This window comes from Cervus elaphus, chromosome 28, assembly GCF_910594005.1.
Source record: "Cervus elaphus chromosome 28, mCerEla1.1, whole genome shotgun sequence".
NCBI lineage: Eukaryota > Metazoa > Chordata > Mammalia > Artiodactyla > Cervidae > Cervus > Cervus elaphus.
The window spans coordinates 42,400,721-42,420,564 of NC_057842.1; the positions used below are offsets into that span (position 1 = coordinate 42,400,721).

Genomic DNA, 19,844 nt, shown 5'->3' on the forward strand with positions numbered 1-19,844 from the left:
ATATCAGTATATATCTCACTGTATAAATCACACATGTAGTTAGAATCCAATTAAGACCCTGTACACACTCCCAAATACAATTAGGACTCAGAATCCACAGTCTGGCCAGGGCCTAGGAGAATTCTTATCACTGGGATCACTCAGGTCAGCTGCAGTAACAGAGATGCATACACTAGGACACATTTCATTCCAGTCTCAAAGCATAAAGATTTAAACATGGTTTGTGCTCTTCCTCATACTACCGTATACAATAAAATAACAGTCATCCCCCACACAATGTTAATGTAATACACAGAAAATCCATTAAGTCCTCTGTCTGAGCATTTGCTTTAATGTTTTCTCAGGATGCCAGCAAAAATAAACACAACGAATATACATTTTTACCTAAGTCTTTTATGTTGTGGGAAACAGAGGATGCGGAGTTATTAAAGGACATACATAACATCTATTACCTAACTTTATGCCATCTATGAAATTCCTAATTTAAGTAAAATGTACTGTGTTGCTGAAATTCCCATAAATTCTACTTTCGGTGTCAAACATGTTTTAATAATCCCAGTGCAATAAATAAGCTACCTGTATAGATGCAGTGGGCTTCTCAGGTGGTGCTAGTGGTAAAGAACCCACCTGCCAATGCAGGAGACAAAAGAGATGCAGGTTCTATCCCTGGGTCAGAAAGATTCGCTCGAGGAGGAAATGGCAACCCACTCCAGTGTTTGTGCCTGGAGAATCCCATGGATGGAGGAGCCTGGCAGGCTACAGTCCATGGGGTCACAGAGAGTCAGACACTACTGCAGTGACTTAGCACGCCCATAGATGCAGTGTATGTACTATGCTCTAAACTATATGACTTGAAGTTATTAGTTTTGGGTGAAAATTATATTGCAAGTGCTATATTATTTTGATTTGAATCTTTAAAATTTTATTCTACAAGGAAATCTTACCCCAATACTGATTTTCCAGTTTCATCTGGTTTACGTACAGTAAATGGACTTGGATCAATACCAACGGTCTTAGGCATGAAGTCACTGAAGAAAGGGGAAAAAAATTCCATGTGAATCACTGTCCATCCAGATGATATCAGCTTCCCTCTCCATCCACATTCTTATACTATTCCTTCTTAGCCTTCAGAGGTATGTATATTCTAAGTGAAATGCTCAAGGGAGTTTAGGTGATCCGGGCCATAAGACCCCATGAATTAATGTCACTCGGTAACTTCAATGTTAGCAGTCTTCACTGTGAATTTTCTCTGATTAAGAGGCCCAACATTTTGAATTCAAGATTTTGTTTTCTGGAGCAGAGTTGATATCTGAATTACTATTAAGAGGCATCTCTGGTTGTATATCATGATTCATTTTCAAGTAAAATTAAACTCATAAAACTGATGGCAAGATACTAAGCCGCTTGGTTTTATGGACAATGTTTTTATTACACTATACCACCTACGGAGGCAGACACAGTTATCAAAAACACAGTGGAATGAACTGAAGTATCAACATCTGTCTCATTAGTCTGGAGTTAATTCATTATAACACTGGAACACTTTAAATAGAAACTGTTAATTTACCACTTACTGTGATAAGCTGAAGCTACTCCCTCATGATACAGGGGCTACCTTACTATTACTGCTGAAGCCAGACAAAACTCCTTAATAGATGCCAAAGAAGCAATGGTTACATGATTTATGCAGGTAAGACTCATAACTTCTGGCAAGGATACTGCTCCAAGCATGTGACTCAATATTACATTTTTTGAAAGAAAAGAAAGTAATATTGAATCTGACTCAAAATGCCTACTTAACAGTTTGAAAATGTTCCTTTCAAATATAAGTGGTTTAATTTTTCTTTCTTTTTGAACTACTCAGTTGATCCTCATGATTTATGGATGATATATTTGAGAATTTGCTACTCACTAAAATTTATGTATAACCCCAAGGAAAATGACGATAACCTCACAGTTAAAACTGCTGAACTTTAACAAATATAACTGAAAATCAAGCAAGTAAAAATTCCAAACTTTCTGTCTGAAACCAAAGCAAAATGTAGAGTGATTTCTAGGAAACAAACCATGAAATATGTTTCAACATGTACTATATTAAGTTTAGGCACACATATATCACATTTGAAGAAAATGTGAAACACAAAAGGTAAATACAAGAATGCAAACTTTAGTATAAAACATAATGATCAAAAGCTGATTTTCTGAGCCTAATTTTCTTAATCTAGACCCACAATTTTCCTAAAAGGCCCCATTAAAGTCCAAAAGAGACAGAAAAATGACAAATGTTCAAAGGTGACAGACCAGGATGGAGAGCTGTCCAACAATAGAAGGACTGTCTCCTGAGTAATGGGCTCCCAACTGCAGAAGGAATTTCAGAGGTTGGACAACCACCTGTAGCAGGCATGAAGAACAGTAAAGGAAGACATAGCTAAACAAACTAGGAAAACCACAGTTCCCAAGGCTTCCAGTTTCAGAGAATTCACAACATACCGCGCTGAACTCGTCATAGCCAAGCAAAAGGTGTCATCAAAGCTACTCAGTTCGTATGGTCGAAAGAACTCATTGTGGATGTCAATCTCCTCTTCATATTTGTGAAATTTCTTCACTACTAACTTCTTTAAGTTCGCAGCACAGATAACTGAGAGAGATACTGCCTGTTACTCTTAAAAGTCTTCAGATTATATCTCATAAACACTTCTGTAATGTCAACTATGTTCACAGAGAGTACACTGAACAAGGCTCAGACTGTGCCTCTGGCACTTACACGCTTGGAACTGAAACCAGATGTGTGCACAGAATATACATTTGCAAAGCTGAGCAAGACAGTCTCTAAGGAGGCGGAAACCTTTGGGAGCTGGGGTGGGAGTGCGAAATTATTTAAGAAATTGAATCACTCAATTCTTTAAATTCCATTTTTCTCTTCAATAAACACCCTCTGCCTTAGAGATAAACATTGTGCAGCTATTTTATTAAATTTTCCATTATACTTCAAATCCTCTTTATTATGGGCAACATTAGGGTGTTAAATTCCTATCTTTTTTCCCAGAACAACTGAATCTTCCTAGCAGCAGTAATGATTTATGATTTTGCCCAGAATTTCAAGGTTAACAAATGCTTTCTAAAAGCTAATTAATAATTTGTTAAGAACTCATTTGCAATTGTCTTACTTTATGGGCTTCACCATACCATCCAAAAATGGGATGGTCAAACGTGACTAGATGGAATCTTCAACTGGAGTGTTCCAGATTGGCAATAGATCGTCATATCCTTTCACAATTGAGAAAATTGGCTTGTCCATGGTCAGAAGAATCAATAATAGAATCAAAAATAAACTATTTCAAACTGGTCAATTATTTAAACTTGGAAACATTGTTCTAATATGTTAAAATACATTTTAAGGTATTCTTTGAATGTAAAAACTTTCCTGCCTTTCTGACAAATTAATATATAATTTAATCTTCAGTGACTAAAATATAGTTTTATACATACATCTGTACCTTTTTTCATGGCTTAGATATAGGGAGAGTTTTTATTTCTCCTTGTGAATGGGTCCTCACTTCCTCCCTATTCCCCCCAAATATGTACGAATCTATTAAGTACTAATTTTAAATGATGAAATAATATATCCACTAAACATCTGAGTGACATACCTGATAACTGGTAAGACACAATACAAGGTATTGGCCTATTTAGACAAAAGAAGTATAATACAATCTCTACCCTTTAAAAAAAGCTAAGATGTTATAATCCTCCTATCTATTATAACAGCAACATAACACTGAACAGTCATTCATTTCTTTCTAATAAAATGTTATATGAAAAGAATGCTTCAGGATCATTTAAGAATAATTTCTAAATAGACTGGCATACAAACTAAAGGAGAAACAGCGTACCTACCTTCATCATAAGGCAGTGGTAAATGTTTTATTACCTCTGGTGTCCACCAGTAAGTGTAACTATTAAAAAAAAAAAAAGGATTAAAATGGGCCAAATGTAAATGTTGGTTTTCTACAATTCACTAGATAAAATGTGTTATCTAGACAAATGAACTGTGGTGGGGGGTGGTTAGTACTAGGATAACAGGAAAGGCTCCTAAAGTTTTGCTTGAGGCTGAAGTTATGCTTTAGAGCAGTGCTTCTCAAAGGCAGCATACACAGGAATCACTTGAAAATCCTGTTAAAAGGCAGATTCTAATTCAGTAGGTGGGGCCTGAGATTCTGCATTTAAGACAAGCTCCTGGTGATATCAAAGGGGCTGGTCCTCAGACTACTTTTTGAATAGCAAGTCTTTAAAGCATGGAGGGGAAAAAGAAAAAAAAAAAACAAACAAACAGAAAAGGGATAAGTCTGCTGCTTACAAAGAATTCATTCAGTCTTTCACCATTTATTAAGCACTTACTGTGCTTAATACTGTTCTACGCTTTAGAAATGCCATGTTGAAAATAAAGAAAAAGTAGAGCCACAGTATTGTTTCTGTCTTCACCAGCACAAGTTTCATGCTGGAAAGAGAAATACACCAAGATAAGAGGGAATTGTGCACAGCCCAGGAGGTGGAAGGAAACAGCACAGCATCTCTAGTAGGAGCACTCAGGGGTCCTGGTAGAGCTGCGATCAATACTCTTTTTAAAGAGCAGAACTGACACCGGAAATGGGCAAATGTAGTCTTGATGTTCAAAAATGAGAGGGTGAAAGACTCCAAAAACTACACAGCAATGAGTGTGATGTCAATGCAGGCAAGATAACAAATCAAGTATTTACTAGAGATGGGAGTAGCCTAAGAAGATGACCAGTGACTTCTATGAATCCACATCTATTCATAAAAACAAGCCACACCAGGCTATTCTCATTTCCTTTTCTAAAAAAATCAGATTATCAGATCAAAGGAATGAAAAAGACATGGGCTAACTCATTTAAGAGGGTGTTTGTGTGTTAGACAAAGAACTCACCCGCGAGGCAAGCACAGGCATAAATTCTAATGATGGCAGACAGAATTGGCAGAGGAGGAAAGCAGAGAAGGTATCAGCGCATACATAAATACTAAAAAATGGTTACTTAGGAAAAAGAAGAAAACATTATAAAGAACATGTTTTAACTCAGAATGCACCATGTGGAGAAAAAGAATTAAGATGGAATTAAGAGATCAGGCCATAAATTTAAAAAAATACATATTACTAAACTGTATCTCCTTATGCAAAATAAAGCTTAACAATACTTTTCAAAAAAGCTAGAATCATCAAGACAGTATTGTACTGGGGCACAAAAACAGAAATATAAACCAATGGAACAAGATAGAAAGTCCAGAGATAAACCCACACACCTACGGGCACCTTATCTTTGACAACAGAGGCATACAATGGGAAAAAGACAGTCTCTTCAATAAGTGGTGCTAGGAGAACTGGACAGCTATGTTAAAAGAATGAAATTAGAACACTTCATAATACCACACAAAGAAAAACTCAAGATGGATTAAAGACCTAAATGTAAGACCAGAAATTATAAAACCCTTAGAGGAAAACAGGCAGAATACTGTATGACATAAATAATAGCAAGATCCTCTATGACCCACTTCCCAGAGTAATGGAAATAAAAACAAACAGGTGGGACCTAATTAAATTTAAAAGCTTTTGCACAGCAAAGGAAACTATGAACAAGGTGAAAAGTCAACCTTCAGAATGTAAGAAAATAATAGCAACTGAAACAACTGACAATTAATTACCAGAATATACAAACAGCTCATAAAACTCAATACCAGAAAAACATCCCAATCAAAAAGTGGGCAACTATGGAAGATGGTATGGAGATTCCTTAAAAAACTAGGAATAAAACCACCATATGACTCAGCAATCCCACTACCAGGCATATACCTTGAGGAAATCAAAACTGAGAAAGAGACAACACTCCAATGTTCATTGCAGCACATTCACAATAGCTAGAACATGGAAGCAATCTAGACATCCACTGACAGATGAATGGATAAAGGAGCTTTGGTACATATACACAATGGAATATTACTCAGCTATAAAAAGGAATGCATTTGAGTCAGTTCTAATAAGGTGGATGACCCTAGAGTCTGTGATACAGAGTGAAGTAAGTCAGAAAGAGAAAGGTAAATATTGTATACTAATGCATATACATGGAATCTAGAAAGATGGTACTGATGAGTTTATCTGCTGGTCAGCAATGGAGAAACAGACATAGAAAAGGACATGGCATGGAGCGGAGGAAGAAGAGGGTGACATGTATGTTGAGAGTAACATGGAAACTTACATTACCATATGTGAAATAGATAGCCAATGGGAATTTGCTGTATGGCTCAGGAAACTCAAACAGGGGCTCAGTATCAGCCAGAGGGGTGGGATGGGGAGAGAATGGGAGGGAGGTTCAAGAAGAAGGGGACATAGGTATACCTACAGCTGATTCATGTTGATATTTGGCAGAAAACAGAAAAATTCTGTAAGGCAACTATCCTTCAATTAAAAAATAAATATTTTTTTCTTTAAAGTGGGCGAAAGACTTAAACACCTCTCCAAAGAAGATACACAGATGACTAATGTGCTAAGTCACTTCAGTTGTGTCCAACTCTTTGTGACCCTATGGACTGTAGGCTGCCAGGCTCACCTGTCCATGTGATTCTCCAGGCAAGAATACTGGAGTGGGTTGCCATGCCCTTCTCCAGGGACTCTTCCTGACCCGGGGATTGAACCCCTGTCTCTTAGATGACTAATAAACACATGAAAAGATGCTCAACATTGCTCTTTATTAGAAAAATGCAAATCAAACTACAATGAGGTATCACCTCACACCAGTCAGAATGGCCATCATCAAAAATCCACAAACAATAAATACTGGAGAGGTGTGGAGAAAAGGGAACCCTCTTGTACTGTTGGTGGGAATGCAGACTGATACAACCACTATGGAAGACAGTACAGAGATTCCTTTAAAGATGAGAAATAAAACTACTATATGACCCAGCAATCCCACTACTAGGCATATACCCCGAGGAACCCAAAATTGAAAGAGACATATGTACCCCAATGTTCACTGCAGCACTATTTACAATAGCTAAGACATGGAAGCAACCTAGATGTCCATCAACAGATGAATGGCTAAGGAATTTGTGGTACATATATAGTGGAATGTTAGCCATAAAAAGGAATGCATTTCAGTCAGTTCTAATGAAGTGGATGAACCTAGCGTGTATTATACAGAGTGAAGTAAGTTAGAAAAACAAATATTGTATATTAACACCTATGTATGGAATCTAGAAAGATGGTACTGATGAACCTACTTGCAGCGCAGCCATGGAGATGCAGACATAGAAGAAAAGATTTATGGACACGGGCTCTGGGGAGGAAGGAGAGGGTGATATGAATGGAGAGAGTAGCGTGGAAACATATACAACTACCATTTGTAAAACAGACGACCAATGGGAATTTGCTACATGATCCAGGGAACTCAGACCGGGACTCTGTGACAAGCTAGAGGGGTGGGAAGGGGTGGGAAGTTCAAGGGGGGTTCAAGAGGGAGGAAACATATGTATACCTATAGCTGATTCATGTTGATGTATGGCAGAAAACAGCACAATACTGTAAAACAGCTATCCTTCAATTAAAAGTATTTTTTTTTTAAAGTCCAACTCTTCTAAGTGGGTCTCAGAAGGAAAGAAGCCCAAAGAAATACCTGCCCTGGGGAAGCTGGGCTGAGATGGATGGAGGAGGAGAGCATCTGAGAAGACTGAGCCCAGGACCGGGAGGCATCACCTCCCCCACCAGCACATTCACCCAGGGGAAGAGCCCCTGCACCGGGACAGAGATCTGCTTCCGGACCAGGTATCAGAGGACAGGAGATGGCAGGTGGGCGCCACTTCCTCCTCTGCATAAACACCTAGTGAGTTGGCTCCTTTTCTCTGTTTCACTCCCCAGTATTAAGAGTGTTCAATTCCATTGGCTCACATAGAAAGGTCAGGAAGATTTTAAAAGGCTCTTTAACTCCACTAGTAAACTTGGGAGCTCTGTGAAATAACATATATGGATCTGAGCAAAGCAACTGATATATGTGAACAAGACAGAGACGTGTGGGCAGGATGACAGGACAGTCAAGTGTTGACAGCATGGTTAGTTAACAGCTGCTGAAATGATTCCAACCAAAAATCACATAACAGTGTCAAGGTGGAGGGAGTTTTTGGGTGGTATCCCACAGGGCTCTGCTAGCCACCCTATTCTGTTCAAGCACTCACCCTATTTCATCAAGGACTTACATTAGGATCAAGATAGCCAGCTGATTAATTCTGAAGAAGCTACAAAGCTAGAGGAAATAGCTAATAAATAGGATACGTGTTTACGTATTTTTTCTGGAAGCAGACAAAGCATATACAAGCATGACAAGATGGCAGAGATAAGGCACGGCAATAAAAGTTCTAGTGCACAGGAAGCCCAGAGAATTAACATTATGGTAGCACTGCTGGAAACAGTCAATGTAACTTTGTACTTCATGATAAAAAACAGATTACCCAGGATGAAGGGAATGATGGTACCAATGATGGTACCACACTTGGCACAAATTAGACCAAACTCCGACTACTATTGGACCCAGGTTTGAATTCCACAGTTTAAAAAGAGCACTGACATAAACTGGAATATGGAAGAAAGCCTTCTGAATGCTAAACAGACTTAAAATCACAGAATAGGAGAAACAGGTAAGGAAATGGAGCTATTTAACCTGGAGAAGAAGAGGCTTTGAGAATGTGTGAACCTGTCTTCAAATATTTAAAAGACCATCAAGTGAATGAGAAAACTGTGTTCTTAAGGTCTCAGGGGATTAAACTAAGATTAGTAGGTAAAGTTACAGACAAATGGATCTCAGCATGATATGAGAAAGAGTAGTGTAAGCGAACTGTCCAAAAACGACTACCTCCCAACCTGACAGATGCTGGTTGACAAACCAACCGAGCCCCACCCGGGAGGACACAGAGGGAACTCGTACATCAGACAGAAAACAGTGCCAGGAAACCTCCCAACTCTGAGTCAAAGAGATAATTAATGTATAACGCCTAAAAATACCCTGGTGACTTTGTTAACACTGAAAATGGCATCTGAGATGATATATGACATATTAACCTATTTCAGAACAAAGCTTCAATCAGCAGTTTTGAACAGATTCATAAACATGGGATTTTTGAGTCACAAAGTAGTTATCTCGAGAGAACTGGTTTGGATGAATTCCAGGCAAAGCTAGTTTATCCCCCCTTCCTTTATCATTTTATAAAAATACTATTTCAGAATAAATCATTGGTAAACAGTGTAAAATACAGATGGTCACAAAGTTTGGATACACAGACAAATACATAATAAAGTGTTCACTGATAGTATGTTATAAAATAGATCTTAATCATCTGAATAACCATGACGGTATGGTCACTCACCTAGAGCCAGACATCACAGCATGTGAAGTCAAGTGGGCCTTAGGAAGCATTACCATGGACAAAGCTAGTTGAGGTGATGGAATTCCAGCTGAGTTATATCAAATCCTAAAAGATGATGCTGTTGAAGTGCTACACTCAACATACCAGCACATATGGAAAACTAAGCAATGGCCACAGGACTGGAAAAGGTCAGTTTTCATTCTAATTTCAAAGGGCAATGCCAGAGAATCTTCAAATTACTGTATAATTGCACTCACTTCACATGCTAGCAAGGTAATGTTCAAAATCCTTCAAGCTAGGCTTCAATAGTACGTGAACCAAGAACTTCCAGACATACAAGCTGGATTTAGAAAAGGCTGAGGAACCAGAGATCAAATTGCCAACATCTGTGGGATCATAGAAAAACCAAGAGAATTCCAGAAAAACATCTACTTCTGCTTTGACTGTGTGGATCACAACAAACTGTGGAAAATTCTTAAAGAGGCAGGAAAACCAAATCACCTTACCTACCTCCTGGGAAACCTGTGTGCATGTCAAGAAGCAACAGTTAGAACAGGACATGGAACAATGAACTGGTTCAAAATTGGGAAAGGAGTTCATCAAGGCTGTATATTGTCTGCTTATTTAACTTGCTTATTTAACTTTATTGTATACAGAGTACACCATGTGAAATGCTGGACTGGATGAATCACAAGCTGCAATCAAGATCTCTGGGAGAAATATCAACAACCTCAGATATGCAGATGATACCACCCTAATGGCAGGAAGTGAAGAGGAACTAAAGAGCCTCTTGATGAAGGTGAAAGAGGAGAGTGAAAAAGCTAGCTTAAATCTCAACAATCAAAAAACTAAGATCATGGCATCTGGTCCCATCCCATCACTTCATGGCAAATAGATGGGGAAACAGTGGAAATAGTGGCAGAGTTTATTTTCCTGAGCTCCAAAATCACTGTAGACAGTGACTGCAGCTGTGAAATTAAAAGATGCTTGCTCCTTGGAAGAAAGCTATGACAAACCTAGTCAGCATATTAAAAAGCAGAGACATTACTTTGCTGACAAAAGTCTGTATTGTCAAAGCTATGTTTTTCTTTTTTTCTAGTAGTCATGTACAGATGTGAGAACTGGACCATAAAGAAGGCTGAGCACTGAAGAAGTGATGCTTTTGAACTGTGGTGCTGGAGAAGGTTCTTGAGAGTCCCTTGGAAAGCAAAGAGATTAAACCAGCCAATCCTAAAGGCATTAAACCCTGAATATTCATTAGAAGGACTGACGCTGAAGCTCCAACACCTTGGCCACCTGATGCAAAGAGCCGACTCATTGGAAAAGATCCTGATTCTGGGAAAGATTGAGGGCAGGAAGAGAAGGGACGACAGAGGATGAGATGGTTGGATGGCATAACTGACTCAATGGACATGAATATGAGTAAACTCTGGAGACAGTAAAGGGCAGGAAGCCTGGCGTGCTGTAGTCCATGGAATCACAAAGAGCTGCACACGACTTAGTGAATGAACAACAAAAAATAAGTGATAAAATAATATTATCTAAGTTTCTAGACTTAATGGCCATTCTATATTATTTTTAATAAGTATTACAACTAAGGAATGTAGTCATTTTAAAGAACACTAACACACTGATGAAAGAAATCAAAGAGGACACAAGCAGATGGAGAAATATACCTTGTTCATGGATTGGAAGAATCAATATTGTCAAAATGACTATACTACCCAAAGCAATCTATAGATTCAATGTAATCCCTATCAAGCTACCAAAGGTATTTTTCACAGAACTGGAACAAATAATTTCACAATTTGTATGGAAATACAAAAAACCTCGAATAGCCAAAGTAATCTTGAGAAAGAAGAATGGAACTGGAGGAATCAACCTGCCTGACTTCAGACTCTACTACAAAGCCACAGTCATCAAGACAGTATGGTACTGGCACAAAGACAGGAAAATATAGATCAATGGAACAGAATAGAAAGCCCAGAGATAAATCCACAAACCTATGGACACCTTATCTTTGACAAAGGAGGCAAGGATATACAATGGAAAAAAGACAACCTCTTTAACAAGTGGTGCTGGGATAACTGGTCAACCACTTGTAAAAGAATGAAACTAGAACACTTTCTAACACCATACACAAAAATAAACTCAAAATGGATTAAAGATCTAAATGTAAGACCAGAAACTACAAAACTCCTAGAGGAGAACATAGGTAAAACACTCTCTGACATAAATCACAGCAGGATCCTCTATGACCCACCTCCCAGAATATTGGAAATAAAAGCAAAAATAAACAAATGGGACCTAATCAAACTTACAAGCTTTTGCACAACAAAGGAAACTATAAGCAAGGTGAAAAGACAGCCCTCAGATTGGGAGAAAATAATAGCAAACAAAGCAACAGACAAAGGATTAATCTCAAAAATATACAAGCAACTCCTGCAGCTCAATTCCAGAAAAATAAATGACCCAATCAAAAAATGGGCCAAAGAGCTAAACAGACATTTCTCCAAAGAAGACATACAGATGGCTAATAAACACATGAAAAGATGCTCAACATCACTCATTATCAGAGAAATGCAAATCAAAGCCACAATGAGGTACCATTACACACCAGTCAAAATGGCTGCTATCCAAAAGTCTACAAGCAATAAATGCTGGAGAGGGTGTGGAGAAAAGGGAACCCTCTTACACTGTTGGTGGGAATGCAAACTAGTACAGCCGCTATGGAAAACAGTGTGGAGATTCCTTAAAAAACTGGAAATAGAACTGCCATATGACCCAGCAATCCCACTCCTGGGCATACACACTGAGGAAACCAGATCTGAAAGAAACACGTGCACCCCAATGTTCATCACAGCACTGTTTATAATAGCCAGGACATGGAAGCAACCTAGATGCCCATCAGCAGATGAATGGATAAGGAAGCTGTGGTACATATACACCATGGAATATTACTCAGCCATTAAAAAGAATACATTTGAATCAGTTCTAATGAGATGGATGAAACTGGAGCCCATTATACAGAGTGAAGTAAGCCAGAAAGATAAAGACCAATGCAGTATACTAATGCATATATATGGAATTTAGAAAGATGGTAATGATAACCCTATATGCAGGACAGAAAAAGAGACATAGAAATACAGAACAGACTTTTGGACTCTGTGGGAGAAGGCAAGGGTGGGACGTTTCGAGAGAACAGCATCAAAACATGTATATTATCTAGGGTGAAACAGATCACCAGCCCAGGTTGGATGCATGAGACAAGTGCTCGGGCCTGGTGCACTGGGAAGACCCGGAGGGATCAGGTGGAGAGGGAGGTGGGAGGAGGGATCAGGATGGGGAATACGTGTAGATTCATGGCTGATTCATGTCAATGTATGACAGAAACCACTACAATGTTGTAATTAGCCTCCAACTAATAAAAATAAATGGGAAAAAAAAAAGTAAAAACACGAAATAAAAAAAAAAATAAAGAACACTAACAATACTAATATCTGTTGGACTACTATGTGCTAAGGATTTATATGATCTCATCTGATTCCCAGAAAAACCTACAGGTCAGACACTATCACTATCTCTATTTTACTGATGTGGAAACTGAGAATTGAACCGGTTATATGTCTTGCTTCCGGCCACACAGGTACTAACTGCAGGCAGTCCCTCCAGAGCCTGGCTGCTTCCAGACTGTGTGGATCATGCGTCAGACCCAGTAGCAAGTACTTCCCATTCATATTATATTTAATCCTTAAAGTGACCTGTGAGGTGTGTGTAGTCATTTCCTTTCTATAGTTGGGAAAACAAGATTTCCAGAGGTTTAGAAACAGGTCTAAGGTCACACACCTGTAGAAAACCCAACCCAGCTCTACCCTAGTGTCCATGCTCCAGGCTGGGTATTGCCTCTGGCTAATTCTTCTGAGAATCAGCATACGGATTTAACCATCATCAAAATAACTAGTATCGGTGGGTGACTAGAAAGGCCAAAATAAAGTACTGAAATTTATCCTACAGTCTTTATTAGTACAGTTGATAAGCAGTTTCAGTTGTTGATGCCAAAAATCAATTTTTGGAATGTTCACATTCTAGAGAAAAAACAAAACAAGGAGACCAAGTCAACTGTGAGAGCCACAGTACCTACTCTGATAAAAGTTTATTCTCAGTGGGAGGTGTTTAGTTGATTTACTTACTGTACTGTCTAATCAGCTGCATAACCTCAGTCAAGACACATTTTCTCTGCAACTCAGTTTCCTTTTTTTAATTTTAAAACTGGGAATGTAACATCACCTTCATTTTATTCCCACAAATAAGCACCAACACTGCCTGTCTCAGTTATGTAACTCTAGGTTTAACTTATGCCTATAATTTACTAGCAATTTAATTTCAGCAACAGAAAATCGAGTTTTGCTTGTTCCCCAAGTTGTATCTTAATAGCTTCAATACTTTAAGGCAATATAAATTTGCAGAAAATCAACCATATTTACCCATAGTCAATTGCATCAACAAAGCTAAATACAGGTATTTGCACTTATCTCTCATCAAATAAACATAATTAGCTCCAGATTTTTTTGTCAGCAAAAATTCATGGCAATCATTTATTAATATAGTGGAAAAATCAGCACTGCTTCATTTATAGGGAAAGTAAGGTCAAGCATTAAGCTGGTTATTCCAAGAAAATGTACTTAAAGGAAGAAAACTGAGAAACATATAAACTCTGACATTTTCTTAATATTTGAAATATTCCTGAAGTAACAGAGAATTTGGTAACATCTGTAACATTAGCACTTGCTAATTCACGAGTTGTTTGTGGTCTGTCCACACAATTAGCACAGACCAGCAATGAACCCTGTAGTGTTCCCAAGGCACTGTTGCACAAAATGAGGGATAGGTCACATGGATGCTTTGAGAGGAGAGCCTTAGGAGCAGACTTGACATCTCAGGCCTTTGAGCAGAAGGGACCAGGCTCAAGTCTCATATGTGAAAAATGTTGCCCATTATTAGAACATGACTCTTCAATTAACAACTGTAGAGAGTCCTCTCATTAAACCCTTACAATGACTCTGTAATGTGTATCCTGTCATTTACATTGTGCAGGGGAGGGAAATGAGACTTAGCGAGGTTAAATAACTAGCCCAAGGTCACACGGCTGCAGAGACGCCAACTCAAGTCCCCTGACCCTGCAGCCTGTGCTACACAGGGAGTCCTGTCCAATCCTCAGGACACAGTTCATTTATTTGGGGACTACTGCTACCAATTTAACTGTCATCAAAACAGCCCATACAGTGAATGACTCCGGAAAGCCCAGGCTGAGCAACAGGGCTGCTGGGACTGGTACCTGCCACAAGCACCCTGGCTCTAGCTTCTTGTCCTCCCCAGTGTCAGCAAGAGTTCCCTGTGCTTCCTGGAGGAAAGAACACTGGAATTCCAAAGTGAGGCTGCCTAGACACCACACTGAAAAACCAAAGGCGATTCCTTACATGTTAAGAGTTCTTTATCACCCCACATTTGTAGGAAGCACTCAAAAGTTATGTTACTGGTTTGCACCAGTGGAGCTTCAACCTAATGTTCAATGACTTGAACCTCTGAAACTTTGTATCTTATGAAAATACAAACCAACTGCATTTGTTAATGACGATTTCCCAATGTTGAAGCTGAAACGCCAATACTTTGGCCACCTGATGCAAAGAGCTGACTCATTTGAAAAGACCCTGATGCTGGGGAAGATTGAGGGCAGGAGGAAAAGGGGACGATGGAGGAGGAGATGGTTGGATGGCATCACTGACTCAATAGACATGAGTTTGGGTAGGCTCCAGGAGTTGGTGATGGACAGGGAGGCCTGGCGTGCTGCAGCCATGGGGTCGCAAAGAGTTGGACACGACTGAGCGACTGAACTGAACTATAAGGACATCAACAATACTAAATTCCTCCTGGCAAACATGTAGCAAGGCTGACTACTTTAGCCTATATAATCATTTCTCAAAAAGAAAGTTCTCATATTCAAAATAACATCAAAGCTGAGTTTAACATAGTAGACCAGGAAGAAAAATACCTTCTTCTTGTTGGTAAAAGTCTCATGGTATTTTTATGATGCAAATAAAAATCTGTCGGGAGTTCCCAGAGATGAGGTTTCCCTTCAGTAGGATGGAAAACTCCCAGGAAGAGATTAATGGAATCTTGTCTGTCAGCATCTAAAAAGCAAAAATACATAATTCAGGAAATCCATTACTCACATAAGCAACCCAGGGGAATGCTTTCTTAGGAGGATTAAGGGTACATCTGGGATGTCATAGAACACACCTCTGAAAATAATAGCATTTATACTGTGAAAGTCATACACAACATCTAAAAAAAAAAAAAAAAAAAAGTCATACACAACATCTAAAACACCCACTAAGATTTTGAGAATTAAAATCTTATTTCAAAATGTTTCCTTTTTACTCTATACGTCTCATAACATAGAGAATAGTGAACATAAACTGCTTCTTGAATTTTGAGAGACTCTTAAAAAGTCTTTAAGAACTGCCCTAGTTACCTTAGTGATTGTATTTTTAGAATAAAAACATTCTCACCATTTGTTCGTTTACCTGAAACAAAGAACATCTTCACTTTATGGCAAAGACAGAGGAGAAGTCAGACAAATAAAGCAGTCCAATTCTTACCCATATTCTGTTGCACATCCTTGAATAAGTCAGTTTTCAAGTTTCTCCTTTTAATCCATGAAAAGATACTCCATTTCTTTAGGAGAAACAACGTTTACAACATTTTTTTCCCCTACAGCTGTGTTTGATAATGAAGGCAGAGTGTGCACGCAGAAAACAGTGTCACTCTAACCAACCTCTTCAAAATTACCTTTTCAAAACAGACTACAAACTAATAAAACTGACCCCCCCCACACACACACATACACACTCTCTCCTCTTTTTCTCAATTGTATTTTGGTAAAAACGATAAGCACTGAAATGGTCTCATGAGCCATCCTTCCCGTCCTGCACAGCCCCCTCCCAAGCATCCTTCATTCTTTCCATTCTGGTCTCTGAGCCCTTGTATATTCAAGTTAGAGGCAGACATCCACAATATAAATAATAATCTCTTTCTGAAATTGAGCACAGAACCAAAAAGACGACAGAAATGACTGCTTTTGAAACAGGATAACATCATCATAAAATCAATTTTCTTCCAACAGCTATAGTGAACACAGAAAAATCTGAAATTACTGTACTCATTGGGCTATTTGGTCATTTTGGCAGAAGCAATAAATGAAATTTGGTACATTAAACATGGTTTCCAGTTATGTATTTTGACAGGAAGCATTCCATTAAAACAGCGCTCACCTTTTATGCTACAAGTAATATATGAAAGGGATGTGTTTATATGATGAGTCTACTTGGAGCCTTTTTTCCATTTGTTGAGAGAAAACATCAAGTATTAAATGATGCAGGCATTACCACCCCAATTTGCACCCTCTTAACACAATATGAAAGTAAACATTACTGCTTTTATAGTAATTATATTCTTTATGATTCTTGAATAGCCTTAATGGCACTTAATAATTCACACTATGCAGTACCTCAAAATATCTTAATTCTATCTAAAGAAGCTTTCCATTTTTCAGCATGTTTTCAAGGAGTTTCTTTTATCCCTAATTAAGCCTAATAGTAGTTCCTTTAATTTTTGGCAAGTATGATAAAATGTAAGATTGAGAAACCTAACCAAATAACAGATATGCCTTCAAAGGATCATAGTGGAGACTCTTGAATGTACTGCTGTTACATTAACTTACAATGTATCTATGGTATTTACCTCACCTACTAAGCTTAGAATCTAAGGCCAGCCCTAATGAGCCTCAGGATCTTTTCCTGGCTACTTTTGACTGCAGATGAAGTTTTCACCCTCTGGAAGACAGCAGTACTTTGGACCGAGACAAAAGCTTAAAATAGGTAGGTTCTCTGCAGTTGCAGATAACAAGAGGGCAAAATAACTACCTACTTTTATATTCAATTGTGCTTTAAAGGAAAAAGGAATATGCACCTTTCAAACTCCATCCAAATGGTTAATCACTAATGCACTGTATTTCAATAGGTCAGGCTTGAAGATAACAGTTTTTAATTAGCCAAACATTTTTATTTGGAAACTAGAATATTTGTTGACCTAATATTAAATTAAGTCCATGATAAAGTGGCCTCTGAAATCAGTAATGAAATGGGATGCTATTCGATAAACAGTACTATTTAACCAGGGTGAGGAGCATACAGTGAACTTAGACCACTATTTCCTACTGTATGTTGAAATAAATACCAATTAAATGTAAGAAAGACAAAGATCAACACCCTAATAGAAAAACATGCAATTTTTAAAAGAAACAAATAGATGATAAACATTCAAAACCTCAACTTTACTATTATTCAATAAACACTGCAAACTGAAAATAATGCAAACCATTTTCTACTTATTAACCTGGCAAATACTTTCCAAAATGGGCACTCCTATATTCCTCTGAGAGAGAAATGATTGCTACATCCTTTCATTAAGGCTATCGGGGGTGGGTGTGTGTGTGTGTGTGTGTGTGTGTTTAAAGATCCTGAAAATATCTGTGTGTGTGTGTGTGTTTAAAGATCCTGAAAATATCTCTGTGTGTGTGTGTGTGTGTGTTTAAAGATCCTGAAAATATCTGTCTGTGTGTGTGTGTGTGTTTAAAGATCCTGAAAATATCTATACTCTGACCTAATAAATAGGCTTCTGAAATTTTCATAAGATAAAAAACATGCAAAAAAGATGTTTGTTTAAAAGAAACATAAATGCACAATAAAAACAGGTAACCTGACTATGGTGCTTCTAAAGGAGACTGCCGCAAGGCTACCAGAAATTAAGTTGTAAAAGAATATTTACGGTCATAAAGATTACTCACATTATCTAAAAGGGCAAAAGCAGATATACATTACCTGTATAGTAACTAGAAGGATCATGTTCCGCTAAATATGAACAAGTTGCTATCTCCGAAAGGTGAGGATTATATGATTTATTTGTGAGTTATTTTATACTTTTTATAATTAGCATATATTACCTTCATAACTACAAAAAAAAAAAAAAAACCACCATTCATTCATCCAAGAGCCTACTATGTCCCACACTAGGGATATGGTCTATACATAACTGATTATCTGGCTTTCACGGGGCTTACATTCCACAGTGGGAAACAAAAATAATACCCAAGTAAATAAGGTACAGGGTACTTTCAGAGGATGTTAGTTCTATGAAAAAATAAGAGTGACATGAGAGTGATGAGGGACACTTAGGTCGAGTGGTCAGGGAAGCAGGTGGAGGCTGCACAATGTCAGGAGCAGCACGAAGGTGGCGGGGGAGCGGGGGGCTGGAGGGCAGGGGGCAAAGAAAGAGCAGGACTGGGGAGAGCAAGGCAGACCACACACGGCCTCGAAGGCCATGGCAGAGAGTCCGATCTTAAATGCGATGAGAAGCCCTGGAAGGGATTTCAGAGCGGGCAGTGATATGATCTAACTCTCGAAAGGTTCACTGTGGCTGCCGTGAAGAGCAAGAACAGAAGAGGGGAGGCCGAGGGAGGAATCAGGAGCCACGGCAGCTGTTCAGAGCCACCAGCTGTCTGCACCAGCCCGGCCACAGTGAGCAGGAAACACGGGAGGATTTGGGATAGACTCTGGAGGTGGAGCCAACCAGGTTTGCTGAGAGATGAGACTGGGGAAGATAAGGAGAATAAAGAAATTAAGGATGATTCCTAGGATTCTGAACTGAACAATGGGAGCAGAGGGGAAAAAAGAGAAAAAGTAGAGAAACAAGTTTGGGGCAGAGTCAATAGTTCCTGCTGGAAATGATTAGTTTGAGATTCTTCTCAGATATCTGTGGTAGGAAGAAAACTTGGCCTCATGACCTTCCCTCCATAGTTTCTCATGAATATTTCATCTTAGATGGAATATTATGAATATGAAAGGCACAAAATATATTATTATGAATATGAAAGGCAGAAAAGCGCCTTTGTAGATGTAACTGAAATGACTAATCAATGACTTCAAGGTAGGAAAATTAACATGTCTTACCTGGATCGGCCACTGGAATCACAACAATCCTTTTAGGGCAGAAGAGGAAAGCAGACAGATTTGAGGCACAAGGGCTGACGCACCATCGCTCGCTTTGAAGATGGAGTGGACCACAAGTCAAGGAAGGCAAGCAGCCTCTCAAACCCGAGAATGAGCCCCAGCCAGCAGCACATGGGCACAGTAGTCCGAGAACCACCTGGGGTTCTGCCAACAACCTGAATGAGCCCGGAGGCCTCCGGATCAGAGCCCACATTCTGACTTCATTGCTCTCATTTGGACTTCGGCCAGGTGAGAGCCTAAGCAGAGAACACAGCTGGGTAATGCTATTCCCAGACTTCTGAACCACAGACACTGGGA

At 38.8% G+C, this 19,844-nt stretch overlaps 1 protein-coding gene across 1 annotated transcript in view; it reads right to left on the bottom strand.

Annotated features, from left to right (window-relative positions):
- The window catches only part of FIG4 (FIG4 phosphoinositide 5-phosphatase), a 174,623-nt gene that overhangs the window by 55,615 nt on the left and 99,164 nt on the right, over window positions 1-19,844 (bottom strand). The window contains exons 16-19 of the mRNA XM_043890083.1: window positions 15,470-15,608; window positions 3,898-3,956; window positions 2,491-2,638; window positions 945-1,028 (exon numbers count right to left, since the gene is read on the bottom strand). Of these exons, the coding sequence (XP_043746018.1) occupies window positions 945-1,028; window positions 2,491-2,638; window positions 3,898-3,956; window positions 15,470-15,608 (430 nt within the window). The remainder of the gene's footprint in view (window positions 1-944; window positions 1,029-2,490; window positions 2,639-3,897; window positions 3,957-15,469; window positions 15,609-19,844) is intronic.